Source organism: Barbatula barbatula (genome assembly GCF_947034865.1).
Source record: "Barbatula barbatula genome assembly, chromosome: 8".
NCBI lineage: Eukaryota > Metazoa > Chordata > Actinopteri > Cypriniformes > Nemacheilidae > Barbatula > Barbatula barbatula.
In genome coordinates, this window is record NC_136771.1 from 4,906,041 (window position 1) to 4,924,104 (window position 18,064).

The window sequence follows — 18,064 nt, forward strand, 5'->3', positions numbered from 1 at the left end:
TATGTTTCACATAAGCACCGTATTTAAGTAGTAGGCCTGTTTTTTTCTACGCAAACGCGTGTCAAATAGGTGAAAATCATTATAGGGTGTTTGTTTTGGTTAAAAGCGCACTATAGACAAACCCTGCCCCGTGAAAAGAAGCGGAGAAGGAAACCGGACCTGCAAGATACCCATGCAAATCGGCATCCTGGGAAAGGAGGGATCATATCCCCAGTTTCACATATCCTGTGGATTACACTCCATCTCTGTCATCTCGTGTGTGGACAGGCGCCTTATAACTTTCTCTTCTTATGGATCTTCTGTTTTCAGTGTTATGAATCATGAATTCGGCTGAGCAAACCATCACATGGTTAATAACGCTGGGTGTCCTGGAATCCCCTAAAAAGACACTGTCGGATCCCGAGGGTTTTTTACAATCTTCTCTGAGGGATGGAGTGGTTTTGTGTAAACTGTTGGAGCGACTGCGACCCGGTTCGGCTTATATGGTAAGACTTGTCTTTACGTCTGTGTAGTTTCGTGTTTGCGCGACGCACTCGTAAAGCACGCACGCACGCACGAGCGCGGTGTGTTTGTGGGTCAAATCGTCTGGCTGCTGGTTCGCGCAATTGTGTGAATCAATGATGGTACAAACGTGGTTAATTCGCATTTACTACTATGAAATGCACGACGTTAAATGTGTGTGCATGCACGTGTATAACAAACAACGGATTTTTGAGTGTTTTCGTGTCGACCGCCATTGACTGATAACGGATAAGAGGACATTTTTAAAGGAACAGTGTCGTTTACGAACTGGGGTCGCTGTTAGGAAAATGAACCATGATTTAATTTACATTATGCATTTGGATGATGCTTTTATCCAAATAGACATTTATGCATTTGGATGACGCTTTTATCCAAAGAAACTTACATTACATTCTATTATACATTTGTATCTGAGTATTTAATAGAGTAAACGTGTTGTATGTTTATGGTGGATGATGTATTAACATTTGTATTACGATTACATTTATTGAACATTTAATATTATTTTTAGCATAAACACAATAAGCTGGATTCTTTCTCAGCTTGATTAAATATTAAAGCCTCTTAATGGTTTTTATAATGAGGTACACTACAGTGTGGTTTTATTAGAAATCGTATGTGCAGCAAAATAATTAGGCTAATAAAATAATTAAGTCTAATATATAAATCGAATCCTGCTTATTGTGTGTAATTATGTATATGTATGGATGTTCGCATTTATGACGTACAGTGAGTCCAGAAAAATAATTTAGGGTAGCGATCGAGGTTAGTTGTTTTTTCCACTTTAAATAAAATCTTAAGTTATAAATGATTATTTTAACCTTACCATTGCGAATTTGAGGAAGGTATTTTCAATTATTTTATCTATTTGCTTAATAGCTTTAATATACACTATAATCTAATAGAGTAAAAAAGTATATTGAATGAATATCGAATAAACAATGACGCTAAAACAATATGTTTTGTGACTCTAAAATCGTCTGTAACGATGCCCCATTGTTGTGGTCGCAGTCATAACTTGATTAAAAACTCAATTGACAGGAAAATTGCAATCCAATGTCAAATTCCGTCGTTTTTACGCGATCGTAAAAGGAAGCGTACATTTGGTTTGGTTATACTGCATATTTAAGTCATTAGACTTTGCTCTGACAGGTCAGGTAATGTTTGCCTGCGCCAGCATGCCTCAACCCGCAAGCCATTAAGTGTGTTCCCGACTTCATGCGGCGCAGCGCATATTCATCATTTTATGACATCAAGTATCGCGAGCAAAAGTACAAAGTACAGCTTTCGAATACCTCTCGCGATACTTTGATATCATTCAAGTCGAACGCACCTATTCACTCGCGTCACTTCCGCCATTCCTCCGCCAGCTTCCCCATGAAGAAAGTGGCTTTTTCAGGAACGGGGCGATGATATCTGACATAAACAAACGTGTTTTATTCGCGTTCTATTTCGTTTAATCCCTAAAGGTTCATTACGGGTCGGCAGAGGATTTATTTCTTCGTTTTATTTGCAGATCTGCCAGGAGCCGAGGAAGGAGAGCGAGTGTTTGAGCAATATCAGAGAATTTGTGAAAGGCTGTGCATTATATCGCGTAGAGGTGAGTGGTGCATGCTTTTTGAGCTCATGATTTCGGTCGTGCATTACACGTGAATGCTATTTTATATTTCTTTACTGATTTAGTGACGTGTTTGTGTGATTTAGATGGTTTTGGGTTGCCAGATTGAGTCCCAGTTGGATATGGGATTCAACTCCCGTGTGTTTTGGTGTTGAGAATCAGAATTCGCTTTATTGGCAAACTGTGTGCAAATACAAGGAATTTGTTGTGTTTGTTTAGCAGAGGTAATATTACTACAAATAATAATGTTGTTTAAAATTTGAAACGCAGGATTTATGTACAGATTTGTGCAGTTTATCCAGTTGTTTAAATAAAATATGCATATGTATTTACAGAGTGGAGCATAAATTACAGGAAAATAGTTATTTATTTGTTCGCTGTTTACTTTAGTTCACCATTATAGCAGCAGGCTTTATTTTCTTATGTATTGGTTTAGTTTATTATATATATATATAGTTTTATTTATATTTATATATAGCCCTTATATCTGCATCACTCATTTATCCGTATTTATATCATTTCTGTATTAATTTTCTTTTCTTATAGACTTATTTTCTGCACGGTGGCTCCTGACAATGTAGTGATTTTGACATTGATTTAGACAGTTTTATCCTTTCAAGCACCGCTATGTTTTCCTTATGTATATTGCTAATCTCTGTTTGACGTTTCATAACAAACATAACCCTGTTTGCCCGTTTGTTAACAGGAGCAGTTTTTACCGAGGCATCCAAACGTGTTCATCAAGTTACGCTCTTGGCTGCAAATTGCAGTGTGGTGTGACAAACACCGTTAAATTACTATTTTTTTTTTACATGTTTGTAAACATGACAGTCTGTGAACTCAACATGGGGGTTCTGTTTTGAGATTGAATCGGATCCATCCTCACCCACACACATTTTTTCAGTATTTGGCTGGGAATAAAAACAGTTGGATTTGGACCAGCTCTGGCCATTTCGTTTAACTCGAAATGGTTGATGTTTATGCCACTTTGTGAAACAACTATTGACCCTTGTAGTAAAGCCATAGTAACCTCACATTTTCAACTGTCTCTGTACAAAAACCATAATTTAACCTTGACTACCAAAACTTGGTAGGCCGATGCATAAAAATGGTAGTCCAGCAAAGAACTATAGTAACTATAACTATACAGTTTTATATAGTTTACATTTATTATGCTACGATAAAGACATGGTTCATTTTCATAAGAGATACGGCATACTCTCTCCATACAGGAGAATGCATGCTGTTTCTTGAAAAAGCATGCAATAGTACAGGTCGCCGTACGCATAATTATTCATTATGTTGTGTGCTGCTGAATTGTCACATGATTCATAAATTACTGCTCGGGTTGTGTAATGAATAGTTTAGATCTGTTAAGCATGCTGTGTTTTTTGGCAGATTGTTTTCCTTTTCCTATTTCTGTCATTTTACTACAACTACCAAGGTTAAACAACTATGGTTATTGTGGTGAGACCGTAGTAAATGTGTGGTTCATTTTAGTAAGTGAAAGTTCAAACCTCTCTCAAACCTGTAGTTTACCATTTATGTGTCATTGCTTGTCAGTGTTATTTTCCTCGCAAACACATTTGTGTGTGTTGTTAATGTTTGGCGGGCGGATCGAGGCGGGTGTGTGGGTACGTTGCATTCTATGCGCGTCGTCGTATGAAACGGTTACGTCTCTGCGTGTGTAGTGCTGTGTTTCAGGAGTGGCTGTGTCTTGGGTTCTTCCAGCCAGCTGTGAGAGGTTGAGACAAGCCCTCTATTGTGGTGAATGGAGTTGTGTGTTTGAATGGGCAGAAAGCAGGCAGCTCATTTATGGCGCTTTTGGGTTTGGCACAGGGCAGAATGGAGAGAGGCACTTCACACTAAATACTTCTGCAGGAGGAAGGGTTGGGTGACTTGAGGGAGAGAGAGCGAGCTGAGGAAAGTAGTCTCACTGCAGTGATGGAAGATGATGTAATGTAGACTTGTTTGTGGAGCGGTGATAAGAAAAGGTGTGCGTTTCATGTGCTGGTAGAAATGTTTCTCTTTGTAATCTTGAAGTTAAAGTTGTAAAACAATTGCATTTTGATGTTGCCAATCGCTCATTTGTATAAACCCCTCCCCAGCTATTTTTTGAGGTATTGCACAGAATGTTGTAATCCAGTCCACTTCTGATTGTTAAAGTCTTGTCTTACTATTTATCGATTTTTACTGTTTCACTTAAAAACACATTTTCTATATTTTCTTTAATTTTTTTAAAGAATTGCTTTGTTTGTTTGATCAATCTGATCGGTATGACACACCTACATTTGCTTAACTCAGTGGTTTTCAAACGGTTTCATTGTATGGACCCCTTTGTGTGGAGTGCATCGCTTTGCGGCCCCCCTTAAATACTTACACCTCAAAATTTGATTAAAACAAAAACAAATTCTGGAACATCATTACTTTTTTTCTGGTGTTTGATTGCATAAAATGTACCATACATTTCTATGTTTCATATAATGCCACAAAATCTGTGGTCCCCCTGGATCCATCTCGAGGCCCCCAATTAAAGAACCACTGGCTTAACCAATGGCATGAAGTTGTAAATTCTTAAATTGTAAATTGTCGTCTTAAATTGTAGTAAATGCTGAAATGCAAATATGCTGATCCTATACTGTGCACATTAACATAGAAGCTAAAGTCAATTTGTATTTCATATCAAGCTGATTTTTGTCCAGCTAGTTTTGTTTTGGAAGACGTCACAGGGCCGGCCTTAAGCGTCCAGATGGTCCAAAGTACATCAGGTAGCCTGAGGGCCAGAAATATACACATACATGTTTTATAATAGCTCAGCAGAATTACATATCCATATTCATGCAGTCATATTATGGAGGATAACATAAAAACTAGGGCTGTCAAATGATTAATCGTGATAAATGTCATCCAGAATAAATTTGTGTCTACCCAATCTGTGTACTCTGCATATTAATTTTGTATTTATAAACACACACATGCATATATTTGAGAAAAATATCGAACTTAATAAATGTTTATGTATAATTTCAATTATTGGTAAATATAAATAACACAAACTTTTATTCCGGATGACATTAATCGTTTGACAGTGGTAAAAACACCACCAAGGAGTGTTTGTGTAATGTTTACTTTATAAAAACGATGTAATGCCTAAGGTAAAATGTTTGCATGATATTTCATTAAAAAAATCTTTACCTACCATACTTGGTGTAACATGGTTACATTTATGTTTACATTGAGTCATTTAACAGATGCATTTATCCAAAGCGACTTTTATCTGTGTGTCAGGTTTAACATCATCAATATATTTTTATGGGACAAACTGCATCCAAGTTACTCATAAAACATTGGCAAATGAATAAGATCTATTATTGCACGACCTGCGAGTCCAACGATGAGCAGACTATTGATTAAATGTATTATCTTATGCATCTCTATTTAACCTTCTCATTGATTCATTCAAAATCCTGGACATTGTTTGTGTTGACATTATCATGCACCTGTGAGACAACTCAGGGATTTGTGAATCTAGTCATTATGATCTTGCTGAATGTTATACAGCATTTATCTGGCCAAGAGATGGCTAATATTAAATCTGTGGTTTCATTCTGACTTTAGGTTACCTTATAGATTTGCCGGTGCTGTTGTGATATCATCTCTCTGTTTTCTTACGCTTGTGTAATTGTGGTATATTTCTCTGTGCAGGTATTTGAAGCCAGCGACCTGCTGCAGGGGGACAACTTCACCAATGTCTTGAACTGTTTAGTGGCACTAAACAAAGCAACATCAGGTGAAATCTGTCGAGACGCTAGATCTGTATGTGTTCTCTGACGATAGTTATAGGTTGTGTGTGTATTTTGCTGAACAGTGTCGTGTTGTTGTAGATTGCAGCGGCCTCATCAATCCTGTGTCCTCACGTCACTCGTCTTCTCTACGGATCAAGTCTTTCGACTCGCTGAACGCTCCGTCCACCCACAGCAGATCCTCCAGACGCCAGTACAACCAGTACCGCAGTCTGGTGAGCATCACACAACAGCAAGAATCTTACGGTTGATTTAATTTATTAAAGTGTATAAATGAAGTTCATGTGATCAAAACATGGCTGCCACCAAGAGGCGGACCACCCTTGTCTATAGACATGACTGGAAATATATTTTATACTTTTTTGTCAAAGTGGTGGTGATATGAAATTAATTAAAAATGTCTCTCTCTCTCACTCTCTCTCTCTCTCTCTCTCTCTAGGACATGTCTGACAACAGCGGCCCTCAGGTGCCTGTGAAAGCTCGGTTCAACTTCCAGCAGACCAATGAGGATGAGTTGTCCTTCAGTAAGGGTGACGTCATCCAGGTGATACGGCAGGAGGATGGCGGCTGGTGGGAGGGCTCTCTCAATGGCAAAACTGGCTGGTTTCCTAGCAACTATGTCAAAGAGATCAAAGGCTCCGGTTAGTGCTTTCAAATCTTCAAAAGTCATTGTTGCAAAATACTTCGATCCTAACAAGAGACATAAAAGAGAGCAAAGTCGTTAAGACTCCTGCAAGACCGGACAAGCAAAATGAGCGAGATGTGTTCGTTGTAACTCAAAGATGTTTAAAACGCTGACGGAGAAGTCGGTGAAAGAATTTGTGACTCCATCCATTTACAAGATAGATTAGAGAAATCTGTGCTTGCATTTTAAGCTAAACATCTTTGCACACTTAAAAGTATTTGGGTGATTTTAGGGGGGCTTTTTATGTGTAAAATCTGCGATGGCTGGACTCTCGGGCCCATTAAAAGCCTGATTAAATAAGGACTTACAGGCTTATAGAAACTGTGCCTGAAGAGAAGTGAATTGCTGCTTTTGGAAAGAACCCAATCCATGAAGATTATACGACCATCACAGATTTACCAACAAAACAGTACGTTATGAAAAATAGCAGTGCATTTTGGAACATCATATAATTCATTGGTTAAAAGAAAGAAATGTTAAAAGAAACAAATGAACACAGTTCATAAAAGCCTTATCTCAACGAATGCACATTAGACAAACCAAACGAAACCTCCTGACCCTTCTTGTTCGCCATTCCAAACATACATAGCATATGTGTAGGGCCTTAATACGCCTTCGTCCCAGCTTGAATGGAAACGCTAGAATGACATCACTGCCTGCACATCCAGGCAAAGGAAGGAAATGGCATCTTTACACAAAGACAGGAAGTGCAGCGGCCAGAAGACACCTCTTCCCGTTTCCTCTGAATATGAACTCTTAAGTGAGCACTTTGTGAAGCTACAGTGGTCATAATAACAGTGTACGATAGGTATATTATCTGGGGTAGTGTTGGTAACAGTATATTGATGTTATGCCCTCATGTAGAGATATTTTGAGCAATGTCTTTTCTGTCCATACAATGGAAGTCAATGGGGTCCAATGTTGTTTTGTTACCAACATTCTTCAAAATATCTTCTTTTGTGTTCTGCAGAAGAAAAAAGTCGTGCAGGTTTGGAATGACACGGGGTGATTCAATGATGAACGAATGAACATTTTTGGTTGAACTATCCCTTTAACAACAACATAAATGTCCAAGATCTTTCTTTCAAATGTTTCCTCAACTGAAGCATGAAAGGATGTGTCATGTTTTCCTATAAACCCAGATCCCCCTCTAGGTATCTAAATCAAATATTTCTCCCCCGACTGCTCACTGCAGGAGAGATGTGCTTTAATATTCCATCGAACAGAAACAAAACGATTCCAGATGTTGCTGTGGAGTGACCTCCTTTTCTTTTGTCCTGATTTCTTTTTTAAATAGACAAAACTGTGTCTCCAAAATCTGGATCCCTGAAAAGTTCTCCCAAGGGGTTTGAGACCACCAGCTTCTGCAAAACATACTATAATGTGGTAAGAGACGATCTGCATTGACCCACTGTGGTGTGAGTTATAATAATAATAATAACTTATTATTGAATGGAAGTTGCATAGTTATTATAGTTTAAGTTTTTTGTTTTATTAGTTTAATCGATGTTTTAAATTAATAGCTTTTATTTTGAGATTTTTTGCTTTGCTTTTGTCATTTCTATAATTTATTTGTATTTGTAGACTTCTTTTTTGTTTTGTTTTATTTTAGTTTTTGTTTATTATTACAGTTTTTGTTCTTTAAACCTATTTCAGTGTATTTTTGAGGCAACATTTGAATATTTCATTTAGTTAAGTTTTTCCAATAAGTTTCAGGTCAGTCTTAATTTCAATGAACAGAAACCTTGACTTTTGTGGGTGGAAGAGGTGCTTCTGGGACATTTGTTTCACATAGATATTGCACTTGTAAGAAAACACACCCAATCCATGAATCCGTATTCAATGATATTATGTTATAAATCTGTTTTTGGTTCTCAGGACTCAATGGTGTGTTTTAGTTTGTCTCGTGATCACACTGTAATGTAGGTTGCCCTTTCCATCTGATTGACTTCTGGGACAGCTGTGCCTGAGGCCCCGCGCTGTCTGCGTGTCCATGTCAGTTACACGCCAGACTGTTGTTTTATAAGAATGCGTAGACCGCTGATCTTACGTCTCTAAAGGTGTAAAATCGACTGTCCGAAGAGGCTGAGCGTGTGTGTTTCAGGGTTGACGATACGGCAGGGTCAGACAGAGTTCAGTCTAGGGAGAAAATGTGTGCAGCTGTCAGCCCGTCGTTGGCAGATGACCACGGTGTCACCATTTGTGTCCTCGTGACTCCGCCCATCAGTTTACAGACTAACTCCGAAAAGCAGATAAAACTGCTAAAATGTGTCATTTATATTAAATGTAATAAGTCTTTTTGTTTTAGATGAAGTGAAGCTATAGACGGTTTTATCTTAACAACAGAAGAAACAGCGAAGAATCGTTACTTTGCAAAACTTGTCTCTCCAATATTTAGAATTTAGACTGCGATACCAAGCTTAACCGTTAGAATTCAAGTCAACTCAGATTAAACCGAAATCAGATGATATGACAAGAAATGGCTGGCCTTCTTGTTCTGTCATTCTCCTCTGACTGCAGAAATAAGGTCTGTGTGTATCTGATCTGTTAGCCATAAAAGTAGTCTTATCTGTGGTTTTATGATTATTAAATGCAGAGCATTGTTTTCTGGAAGCTATAATTTGCGTCTCGGCCCCAGTGTTTGTAAAGAACATGGTCATAATGATACCCATGAGTTACCTAATTCACCTTTTTTATTTTGACTAGATGTTCTGACTGTAGATCATCAAATGTAGCAAGTATTTATTGGTTTAGAGCACACTTTCTTTTTTTTGTAGTTTCTTTAAGGTTTTCTTTGTGTCTTTTATTGCTTGTCAAATGCACAGGTTGTTCAGAATATCATCCAGTCGGAGACGGAATACTGTAAGGAAGTCCAGACTCTCCTGTCGACGTATCTGAGAGTCTTACAGCCCACAGACAGGTACAAAAATACACAAATTCAAGATTAAAGGTGGGGTAACAAGCTATTTAATGAATTCTGTTTTCTTTACACTGTTTAAAGTGTGGGTTTCTCAAGCTTTACATGGTCAACTTGTCAAAAAAATAAGTGAAACGCTCGATTCACACTGCCAGGGTTCGTACAGGTTTTGGAACGTTTTTTCAAAAATGGATTCCCGTTTCGTAAGTTGGGTTATTAGTCCCTTATTGGACAATTCTCCCGGAAAAGTACGCCCACGCGTCATCCACCGGGGCAAAAAGATCATGCCCACGCGTCAACCTGCCAGCATTAAAAAGAGCACGACCATCAATGCCGCTTCTCGCAGCTGACACAAGTTTAGCTGTGTCTGTATGTTCACTATATTTCGGTGATGAATGTTATATAAACGGATATAACGCTGGATTTGGAGATCGTTTGAAACTGATAAATGACGCGGTCTCTGCGCTAAATGATGCCGGACATGAACCGCACGTGATAAGTCAAACTGAGTCATATGTCTGTTTTATACATCGTATCTTCGAAGAGTATTTAGTTTGATCAGAAGTATGCAATACTACTGTAAAGGCACTTAAGAATAATATGAGATTGGCAGAAATCATGACGTTCATAATGATGCATGGGATTTTCTATGCCGGTGAGTTCGTGGAATTTTATCAAAGATGGAACTTGACCATAAATGTTTGAGAATCACTACACTAAAGATATTAATAGATTTGTACTCTCCCCTCTCTCTCTCTCTCTCTCTCACACACACACACTCTCTGTCTCTCTAGGCTCAGTTTGTCAGATATAAGTCACATCATGGGCAATCTAGAAGAAATCAGCACTTTCCAGCAAACACTGGTGCATTCATTGGAGGAGAGCATCAAGTAAGGTCCCGGTCACACTTGCCCGTTTGCTCCATCTACTTTTATTAATATGCATGCGAATGCGACAGACCGGAAATGCAAGCCTGTCTGAAGATATTTTGCATTTCGCAATTCAAATTTGGTGAACTCAGGCATTCACGTCATGCAAATTCAGGTCAGAGACCAATAGAAGATCAAAAATGGCACTACATGACCTCTCCGGCCCATTTCTGCAGCACCGTCCAAATGGATTTTGCATGCTCTAAGTCTAGTGTGACCGCTGCATAAGACGGTTGAACACGTTTTCTTATTCACTCTCATTCAGTCAACAGCGACATCTAGTGCCAGCTAGCAGTAATTCTGCTCAAATTTCCAAATCCTGTTCTGGCTTTTACATATTTCATTTATGCTTGGTGAAGCAAGTTGAGGTTTTCACCTTTTTTAGTTACTTAAAGGATTTATGTGCAGAGTTCCAGAGAGCCAGCAGAGGATTGGAGGCTTCTACCTGTCTCTCGTTCCTCAGCTCAGGAGCCTGTATGTCACCTACTGCTCCAACCATCCATCAGCTGTTAATGTTCTCACCCAGCACAGGTGCGTAACATCACAACACAATCCTGCTTCTGATGTACAAACATGAAAAAAACATGTAAGCGCTCTTGCAAATGAACTGCAGATATATGATCCTGTGTGTGTGTTTGTGCAGTGAGGAATTGGGAGAGTTTATGGAAAGTAAAGGTGCCAGCAGTCCTGGAATTCTCACACTTACAACAGGCCTGAGCAAACCTTTCCTACGGCTGGAGAAATACCCTACGCTGCTTAAGGAGATGGAGCGACACATGGAGGTACTGTTGTGTGTCTGTGAAGGAATGTTCTCGATAATATCCACTGTGGTTTTGCTCACTTCGGATGTCCCCTCAAATAGAGCACTATGTAGGGTTTAGAAGACCATTTTTAATTCTCCACAGGAGCTCCACCCAGATTATCCAGACATTCAGAAGAGCATGGCTGTGTTTAAAAACCTCTCGGTGAGTGTTGATCACATGTTTAAAGCCTAAATGTGATTGGTTTGTCACTGAGGTGTGAAACGAGGATGTGTTTGTTCTCATGGATTTAGTCACAGTGTCAGGAAGTGAGGAAGAGGAAGGAACTTGAGCTGCAGATTCTGACAGAAAGCATCCGTGGATGGGAGGGGGAGAACATCAGGACCCTGGGCTCTGTTCTCTACATGTCTCAGGTGTTCATCCAGAACCACGGCGCTGAGGTGAGTGACCTGATTTCTTTTAAAGCAGAGCTCAAAGCTGAAAGCGCTCTTGTAGGTTTCTTGTTCATGAAATGTTCATGCGTGTGTTTTTGTCTCCTCAGGAGAAGAATGAGCGATACCTCCTGCTTTTTCCTCATATACTTCTAATGTTGTCCGCCAGCCCTCGAATGAGTGGTTTTATCTACCAGGTACATCACTCTTTTACTGTCGTAGAACAACTACATCATTGTTAAAAAATGTATCACAATATATTTAGTCTTTTTGTGCTTTTAAAAAATTATCTTAGGGTTGAGCTTAATTCTTGATTTTATTGCTACACCCCTATATTACTCTAATTTATTGAGTCAAAATAGTGTGGCTCTGTATGATTGGTCATGCATTTGTAACTTGTGATAAAATACTTGAAACTCAATGGCTCATTGACTACACAGGGGAAGCTTCCACTAGCAGGAATGACTGTTTATAAGATAGAGGACAGTGACGCCACAAAACATGCTTTTGATGTATCCGGTAAGTTTCTCGCTCTACTTTATCAAATGTGAATTTTAAATATTAGTACATATGCTTTAACCAAATCTACGTTTCCATGCAGGACATTTGATTGAGCGCATCCATGTGATCTGTAACAACCAGCAAGATCTGCAGGACTGGCTGGATCATCTACACCGCCAGACCAAACGCACCTCGGCCAGAAACAGCAGTATCAAACCCCAAAGCGTGCCGTGCCATACGGTGAGAAATCATGATGTACGATTATAGTGTATATGTATAATTCAAAGTCTGTTACTCATTTGACCTCCTCCGTCTTTAGCTGCCGTCCCACCCCATCACCCCGTCCAGACACTCCGAGAATCGAGGTGTAAGCGGATCTCCGGTCTACCACACTCTTCCTCACCTGTCTTCATACGGGTCTCCTCACAGCCCCATGATGTGGGGGCCATTGGAACCCCCCAAAACCCAGAAGCCCTGGAGTCTGAGCTGTCTCAGACCCGCACCACCCCTGAAACCCTCAGCTGCTTTGTGCTACAAAGAGGTATCGCGTTCTTTGGATAAAACAATGTACTCTTTCTTAACATTCTTCTTAAAACGGGTGTTTGTTAATTTGCATATGTTTTTCAGGATCTCAGTAAAAGTCCTAAAAGTATGAAAAAGCTTCTGCCCAAAAGGAAACCTGAGAGAAAGCCATCTGACGAAGAATTTGCTGTGAGAAAAAGTATGTCAGGCTGTCACATCATAAACTCTTGGTGAAATAAAATGTTGAATGGTTCAATTGCTTAACACGGTGTCATTATTTCTCCCATCAGGCACTGCAGCTCTGGAGGAAGACGCTCTGATCCTTAAAGTGATTGAAGCGTACTGCACGAGTGCTAAAACACGCCAGACGCTAAACTCAAGTAAGCACAATGTAGTCATACTCATCCATCTAGGAGTAACCTGCTGCTGTGTAGTTGTGTTGCGTAAAATTTCTGTCTGCTTTTCGTTCTTTATCCACACTAGCGTTTTCAAGCATTTTTCCAAAAATGGCTCATCCACATTGAAACGTTGATGAAAATACGCATAGTTTAATTGAACTGAAAAAAACATATCTTCACAAATATTAATCGGGCCCAACACAGACTCTTGGTGGGACCCCACTCTTAAGTCCAACGAGGAAAGCTATGCAATTTAAAATGTAACAAAAACATTTATTTAGCCTAGAAAGTCTCACCAATACAGCTTTCGTTGTCAAAGTCATCTGTCTTTGGCAAACATTCTTCCATTAAAATATTTCTTTTGTCTTAGTTGTACTTTTCTGAACTGTCATGTCTAAGTGTGTGTTATCTAACTCTGAATATCTTCAGCGTTTTTAACATGCATCTTTTTTTTCTCTTTCCCTACCTTCATTCCCTTTCTTTCTTTTCATCCGTATTTCTCTCTGCCTTTATGTTGACCCCATTATTTTTTATTCCCTCTGTTGCCGCATTTAATGGGTTCATTGGGCTCCTTCTCATTTGAATCTTGGTTCGGACCGGTACCCCAATCCCCTCCCCTTCCATTTGATTGGTTTGCTCCCCCATCCCTTGTTAGCATGGCAGGGCACTGATTTGATGCATAATCATGTACTGGCTGATGTTAACCAATCGTGTATGGATGCTGTGGGTTGCCGTGGCAGCGGATTTCCCTCCTCTGACCAATCAGAAGACTCGGACTATGACAGTGTTTGGATAACTCACACTAACAGAATGGGTTCTATATCTCGTAAGAGCCGCTGCTCGAATAAACGTCACAGTACATCATTTTATTTTCTCTACATTGAATGTGAAGAGCTGTTTGCAGGAGGTTTTTATAATTTCTTGTTCTCGCTTGGTTAGCCGTGGATGTTTCTGGATTTTCTTTTTTCAGCACAAGCTTAAGTTAAATGATAATGTAACAAGAGCATTATGTCATATTACTTATTTGTGTGTCTCCGTAAATTTGTCCATGCGATTCAGAAGTTGTATGTCATGGATGAGCAAGAGAGAAGATGGAGCCTGTGAAGACCAATGAGCTATTTCTCTCAAAACTATAGTTCCATCATAAAGCATAGAAAACGTTTGATTTACATGATCTGTCTGTTTATCTTTCATTGTTAAACCCCTTGCAGGATCAAGGAAGGAGTCAGGGCCACACATGCTTTTTCCTGAGGAGGAGAAAATAATTGTGGAAGAGACAAAGAGCAACGGTCAAACCGTAATTGAGGAAAGGTGAACAACATGCATCTAAAAGCATTTTGCGGTACTTGTTCCTTGATTCGTGCTAATTTAACTTTCACGTTCTTTGAAGGAGCCTGGTGGATACAGTTTATGCTTTAAGGGATGAGGTTCAAGAACTCAAGCAGGTGAGTAGACAAGCAACAAGGAGTTTTGTCTGTGCACGTGGCCGAATGTTCAAATCTTGTGCCGTGACCCGGATGCTCTTTTTCGTCTCCAGGACAACAAAAGAATGAGGCGAAATCTTGAAGAAGAGCAAAAGGCGCGGAAAGAGCTGGAGAAGATTGTCAGGAAAGTATTGAAGAGTATGAACGACCCCTCGTGGGATGAGACTAATTTGTGAGGCAGTCATGTGATGTTTTATATGGAATCCGCATCTGATAATTGTGTCTTATCTGAGTGTTGAATCAGTCTTACGTCCTAACCAAAAAAACGTTACTTCCCCTCAGTCACAGTATTAAGCCTTGTTTTAATCCCAAACCGGTTGTTTGTCAGTGCCAAGCATCTTGTCGGACCTGATTTCAAATGTGCTGATGAAAAAGAAACTTGAATCTGGGCATCATCCACCCCAGAACATACTTCTAGTCTCCAAATGACTTGCAGTTTGACCACTTAGTTCACGATCACAAAGACAAAGCGCATTTGTTCCCAGTCTGAAACTGGTAGTCTCAGGGATGATCCACATATACTGAACTTTCCAATGTTACCAGGCCTGCATTACTGCTGACTTTAGGAATCTTTAGCCAATAGATTAAATAAGTGATGACATTCATTATGATTTTCCAATGGAAAAACCTCGCAATGCAATACTGGAGACAATTCTGAGAAAACTAGTCTTATTTTATAGATTAATTTTTTGTCACATTTCAAGGTTGCTTTTAGAATAACCTGTTTCGGTTGCTGTATTGCACCTTGCAGCTTTTATCTTTTTTACTTTTATGATGATCCTTTACACTAATGTAGATTGTCGATCCACAGATCTGTGTTTTGTACAGAAATAATCTTTTTTTATTGTATTATTTAATGCTCAGAAATGTGCCTTTTGGAAAAAGAGATTTCCAGAATTTTGTCAGCATTTCTAGCTCTGTCAGCATTTCACCGAACCTTTGTATGCAAGACTGATTTTAAATTAACACTGAATCTATGGCCAGAATCCGTCAGATTATATGAATTTTATGTGTCCTCTAATTTATGTATTTAAATATGTCTACTGCAGAATTACTGTATATTGTATAATTCTCTTCTTGACAACCTCAATTACTCTCTCCAAAGCACTCTTTCTATCTTACTCTCTATTACCTGCTGATGGAAATAAATAAATACAAGTTCTTACTTACTCTTCAAATGGCGTTAGTGTTTGTCTCGTTCTTGTTTGGCTCATTTTTAATGGAATTTGCCGGAACTGTCATTGAGATTCATGAGTCACCAGGTAGTCAGTTTTTTCTAGTAACCAATCCCCTCCCTGCACTTTTTATATTAAAACTAGGATAATAATGTATAACTGCTTTACCAACACTTCCACCTCCACCACCCTATTATGACAAACAATGACTCGCACCCATTCCAAAGACTCCCTATCCTCAGGGACAGCAGTGCATTGTGGGAGATTTAATCACCGGCTCGGGCTCCTGCAGGAGGAGGCAGCTTGTTCTTTTGTGGCGACTTTGACATTTCCAGAAAGACTGATGTTTAGGACATATTAACATAAGGACAAAGCCCAAGGTACTGGAGAGCTCGATAAAGAGAGGCAGAAAATGTTAGCTGTCACTTAATTGAACGGCTCGGTGCTGTCACAAAAGTTTTCATTGTGGTAACCGCATCCAATTCCCATCTATACTGTACGCAGACCGTTGCACAGGTATGAATGGTCTTATTGTGTCTCGCTTCAGAAATGATAAATCTTTGCACCGATGAAAAAATTAACTCACCCTCATACCATTCCTGTTTTTCTTTCTCCTGCAGAGCACAAAAGAAGATATTTTGAAGAACGTTAAAAATTGTTGCCCCTTTTGACTTCCACACAATGTTTTCATTTCTACACGAAAGACAACAGCCCTGTCACACTAGACTTGTAGCCTTTACGAAACTGACGGGCCTATTTTCTATCCTTTTATGGCCGCGGACTGCCTCTCATCGACTCGCAATGGAAAGGATATAATTTTGCAGATGTTGAGTAAAAAGCTCAAATGTCAGGCTCCTTTCAGACTGCCAGACCAGCTTTAGCCCAGGGATGAATAATGGATCAGTCACCTTTGTCTAGCGCTGAATATTCTACATAAATACAAAGACTCGTGAAACACATAATAGAGCATCTAATTCATCTGTTAGCGGCCAGATCAATCGCTGAGATAACTGCTGGGTTTTTTGTATGACGGGCAGGTAAATGAATATCACCTTTGTGAGGCTGTCTGTCTTTGGCGTCTGGTACAAACGTCTGATTTACTGCATACTGCTGTGGGTCGTGTACATTAACACCTACACAGAGGTTGATGGTGAGTATGGTATACAACAAGTTTGAGATGTTTTGGGTGGATGATACTATGAAGTCACTAAAAGTCTAAAGTTAAAGTTGTTCGGCTTTGAAAAGATCCTCAAGCCACACAATTTCACATTCAGCATCATTAAACCAATGTTGTGGGATAATTTCATTTAACTTGAATTTTAGAAAAAAGAGAAAGGTAGAAATGTTCTTTATTTTCTTTCTTCTTCAATGACTCGGTGTGTTGTTTTCAGCCTTTCTGAAATCCAGAGTTTTGATTGATTTTAACTTATATAAATCTATGGAGGATCTTACATTGAATGATGCAGCAAAGGTGCTTAGAGGTATTTGTGTGGTTGAAGAGGAATTCGTTTTCACCCATTTCTCGTCATTTATATGAATATATATATTTATGTATCTATTTTTTCAATATATTTTGCCTTTTGATAATGTGATGTGTGGCTTTGGCTACTTTTAATAATACGTTTTTTAAATGATTTTCTTTCCTTCTTTCAAGGACTCAGTGTGTTGTTGTAAGTTCTAACGAGACTCTGGGCAGGTTTTTAACATCTGAAACCATTAGACCTATATCTGTCAAAATGAATGAAAAATTGACCTTTTACAAATACCACTAACAAGCCATATAGTCCATAAACCTGTTGCTGTCGTCTCATTCAAACTCAAAACCGCCTGTTTTCTATACCTCAGACTCTGCAATAAGTAGTGATCATTTATATTTGACATGTGCTGTGGGCTGTAATGCATCTTATCTCCAAACTGCCATTCATGCCATGCTCTCGCAATACCGTCTCGTCTTTGAAAATAACAAAATACATAAAACGTTGCAGCAAGGGCACATAGGATTGAGCGGGTGCTTTCTTTTATTTGGTTATTGTGCAAAATAGCTGTGCAGTATTTTTTTTGTCAATGGTTTACTCTAAAAGCTTTTCCCCCTGTCAGTATGAAAGGAAAGCAATAAAGGTCTTTCAATGGGCATGAATAAAACCAGAGAGAACAGAGAGAAGCCGCTGGGGATTTGGCCGAAGGGCTTCTATTCTTTCGCTGGTAATCAAATTGAAGCTGAAATGAAATGGAGGTTTCTTATGAAAATAGCCTTTGTTGACTGGAAGGCTGGTAATTCATAAACAATACATACGGCTTTTGTGAGGATAATAACATAT

General features: G+C 39.1%; 2 protein-coding genes across 14 annotated transcripts in view; both read left to right on the forward strand.

Moving 5' to 3' along the window:
• Positions 1-130: 130 nt before the first annotated feature.
• Positions 131-15,752, forward strand: arhgef7b (Rho guanine nucleotide exchange factor (GEF) 7b). Its single transcript, XM_079463125.1, has 21 exons — positions 131-485; positions 2,039-2,122; positions 5,846-5,930; positions 6,025-6,158; positions 6,383-6,584; positions 7,926-8,014; positions 9,454-9,548; positions 10,340-10,435; positions 10,883-11,005; positions 11,118-11,256; positions 11,380-11,439; positions 11,529-11,675; positions 11,777-11,863; positions 12,107-12,185; positions 12,268-12,407; positions 12,487-12,708; positions 12,795-12,888; positions 12,980-13,069; positions 14,299-14,398; positions 14,478-14,532; positions 14,625-15,752. Exons 1-21 carry the CDS (start codon positions 321-323, stop codon positions 14,745-14,747), a joined length of 2,409 nt encoding a protein of 802 aa, XP_079319251.1. The 5' UTR covers positions 131-320; the 3' UTR covers positions 14,748-15,752.
• Positions 15,753-17,849: 2,097 nt separating this feature from the next.
• Positions 17,850-18,064, forward strand: part of LOC306897858 (uncharacterized protein) — a 33,595-nt gene continuing 33,380 nt past the window's right edge. For 7 of the 13 annotated variants that reach the window (XR_013787043.1, XR_013787044.1, XR_013787045.1 and 4 more), the window contains exon 1: positions 17,850-17,948. The gene's annotated coding sequence lies outside the window, so the exon portion shown is untranslated. The remainder of the gene's footprint in view (positions 17,949-18,064) is intronic. The other 6 variants (XR_013787050.1, XR_013787051.1, XR_013787052.1 and 3 more) reach the window with 1 other exon arrangement.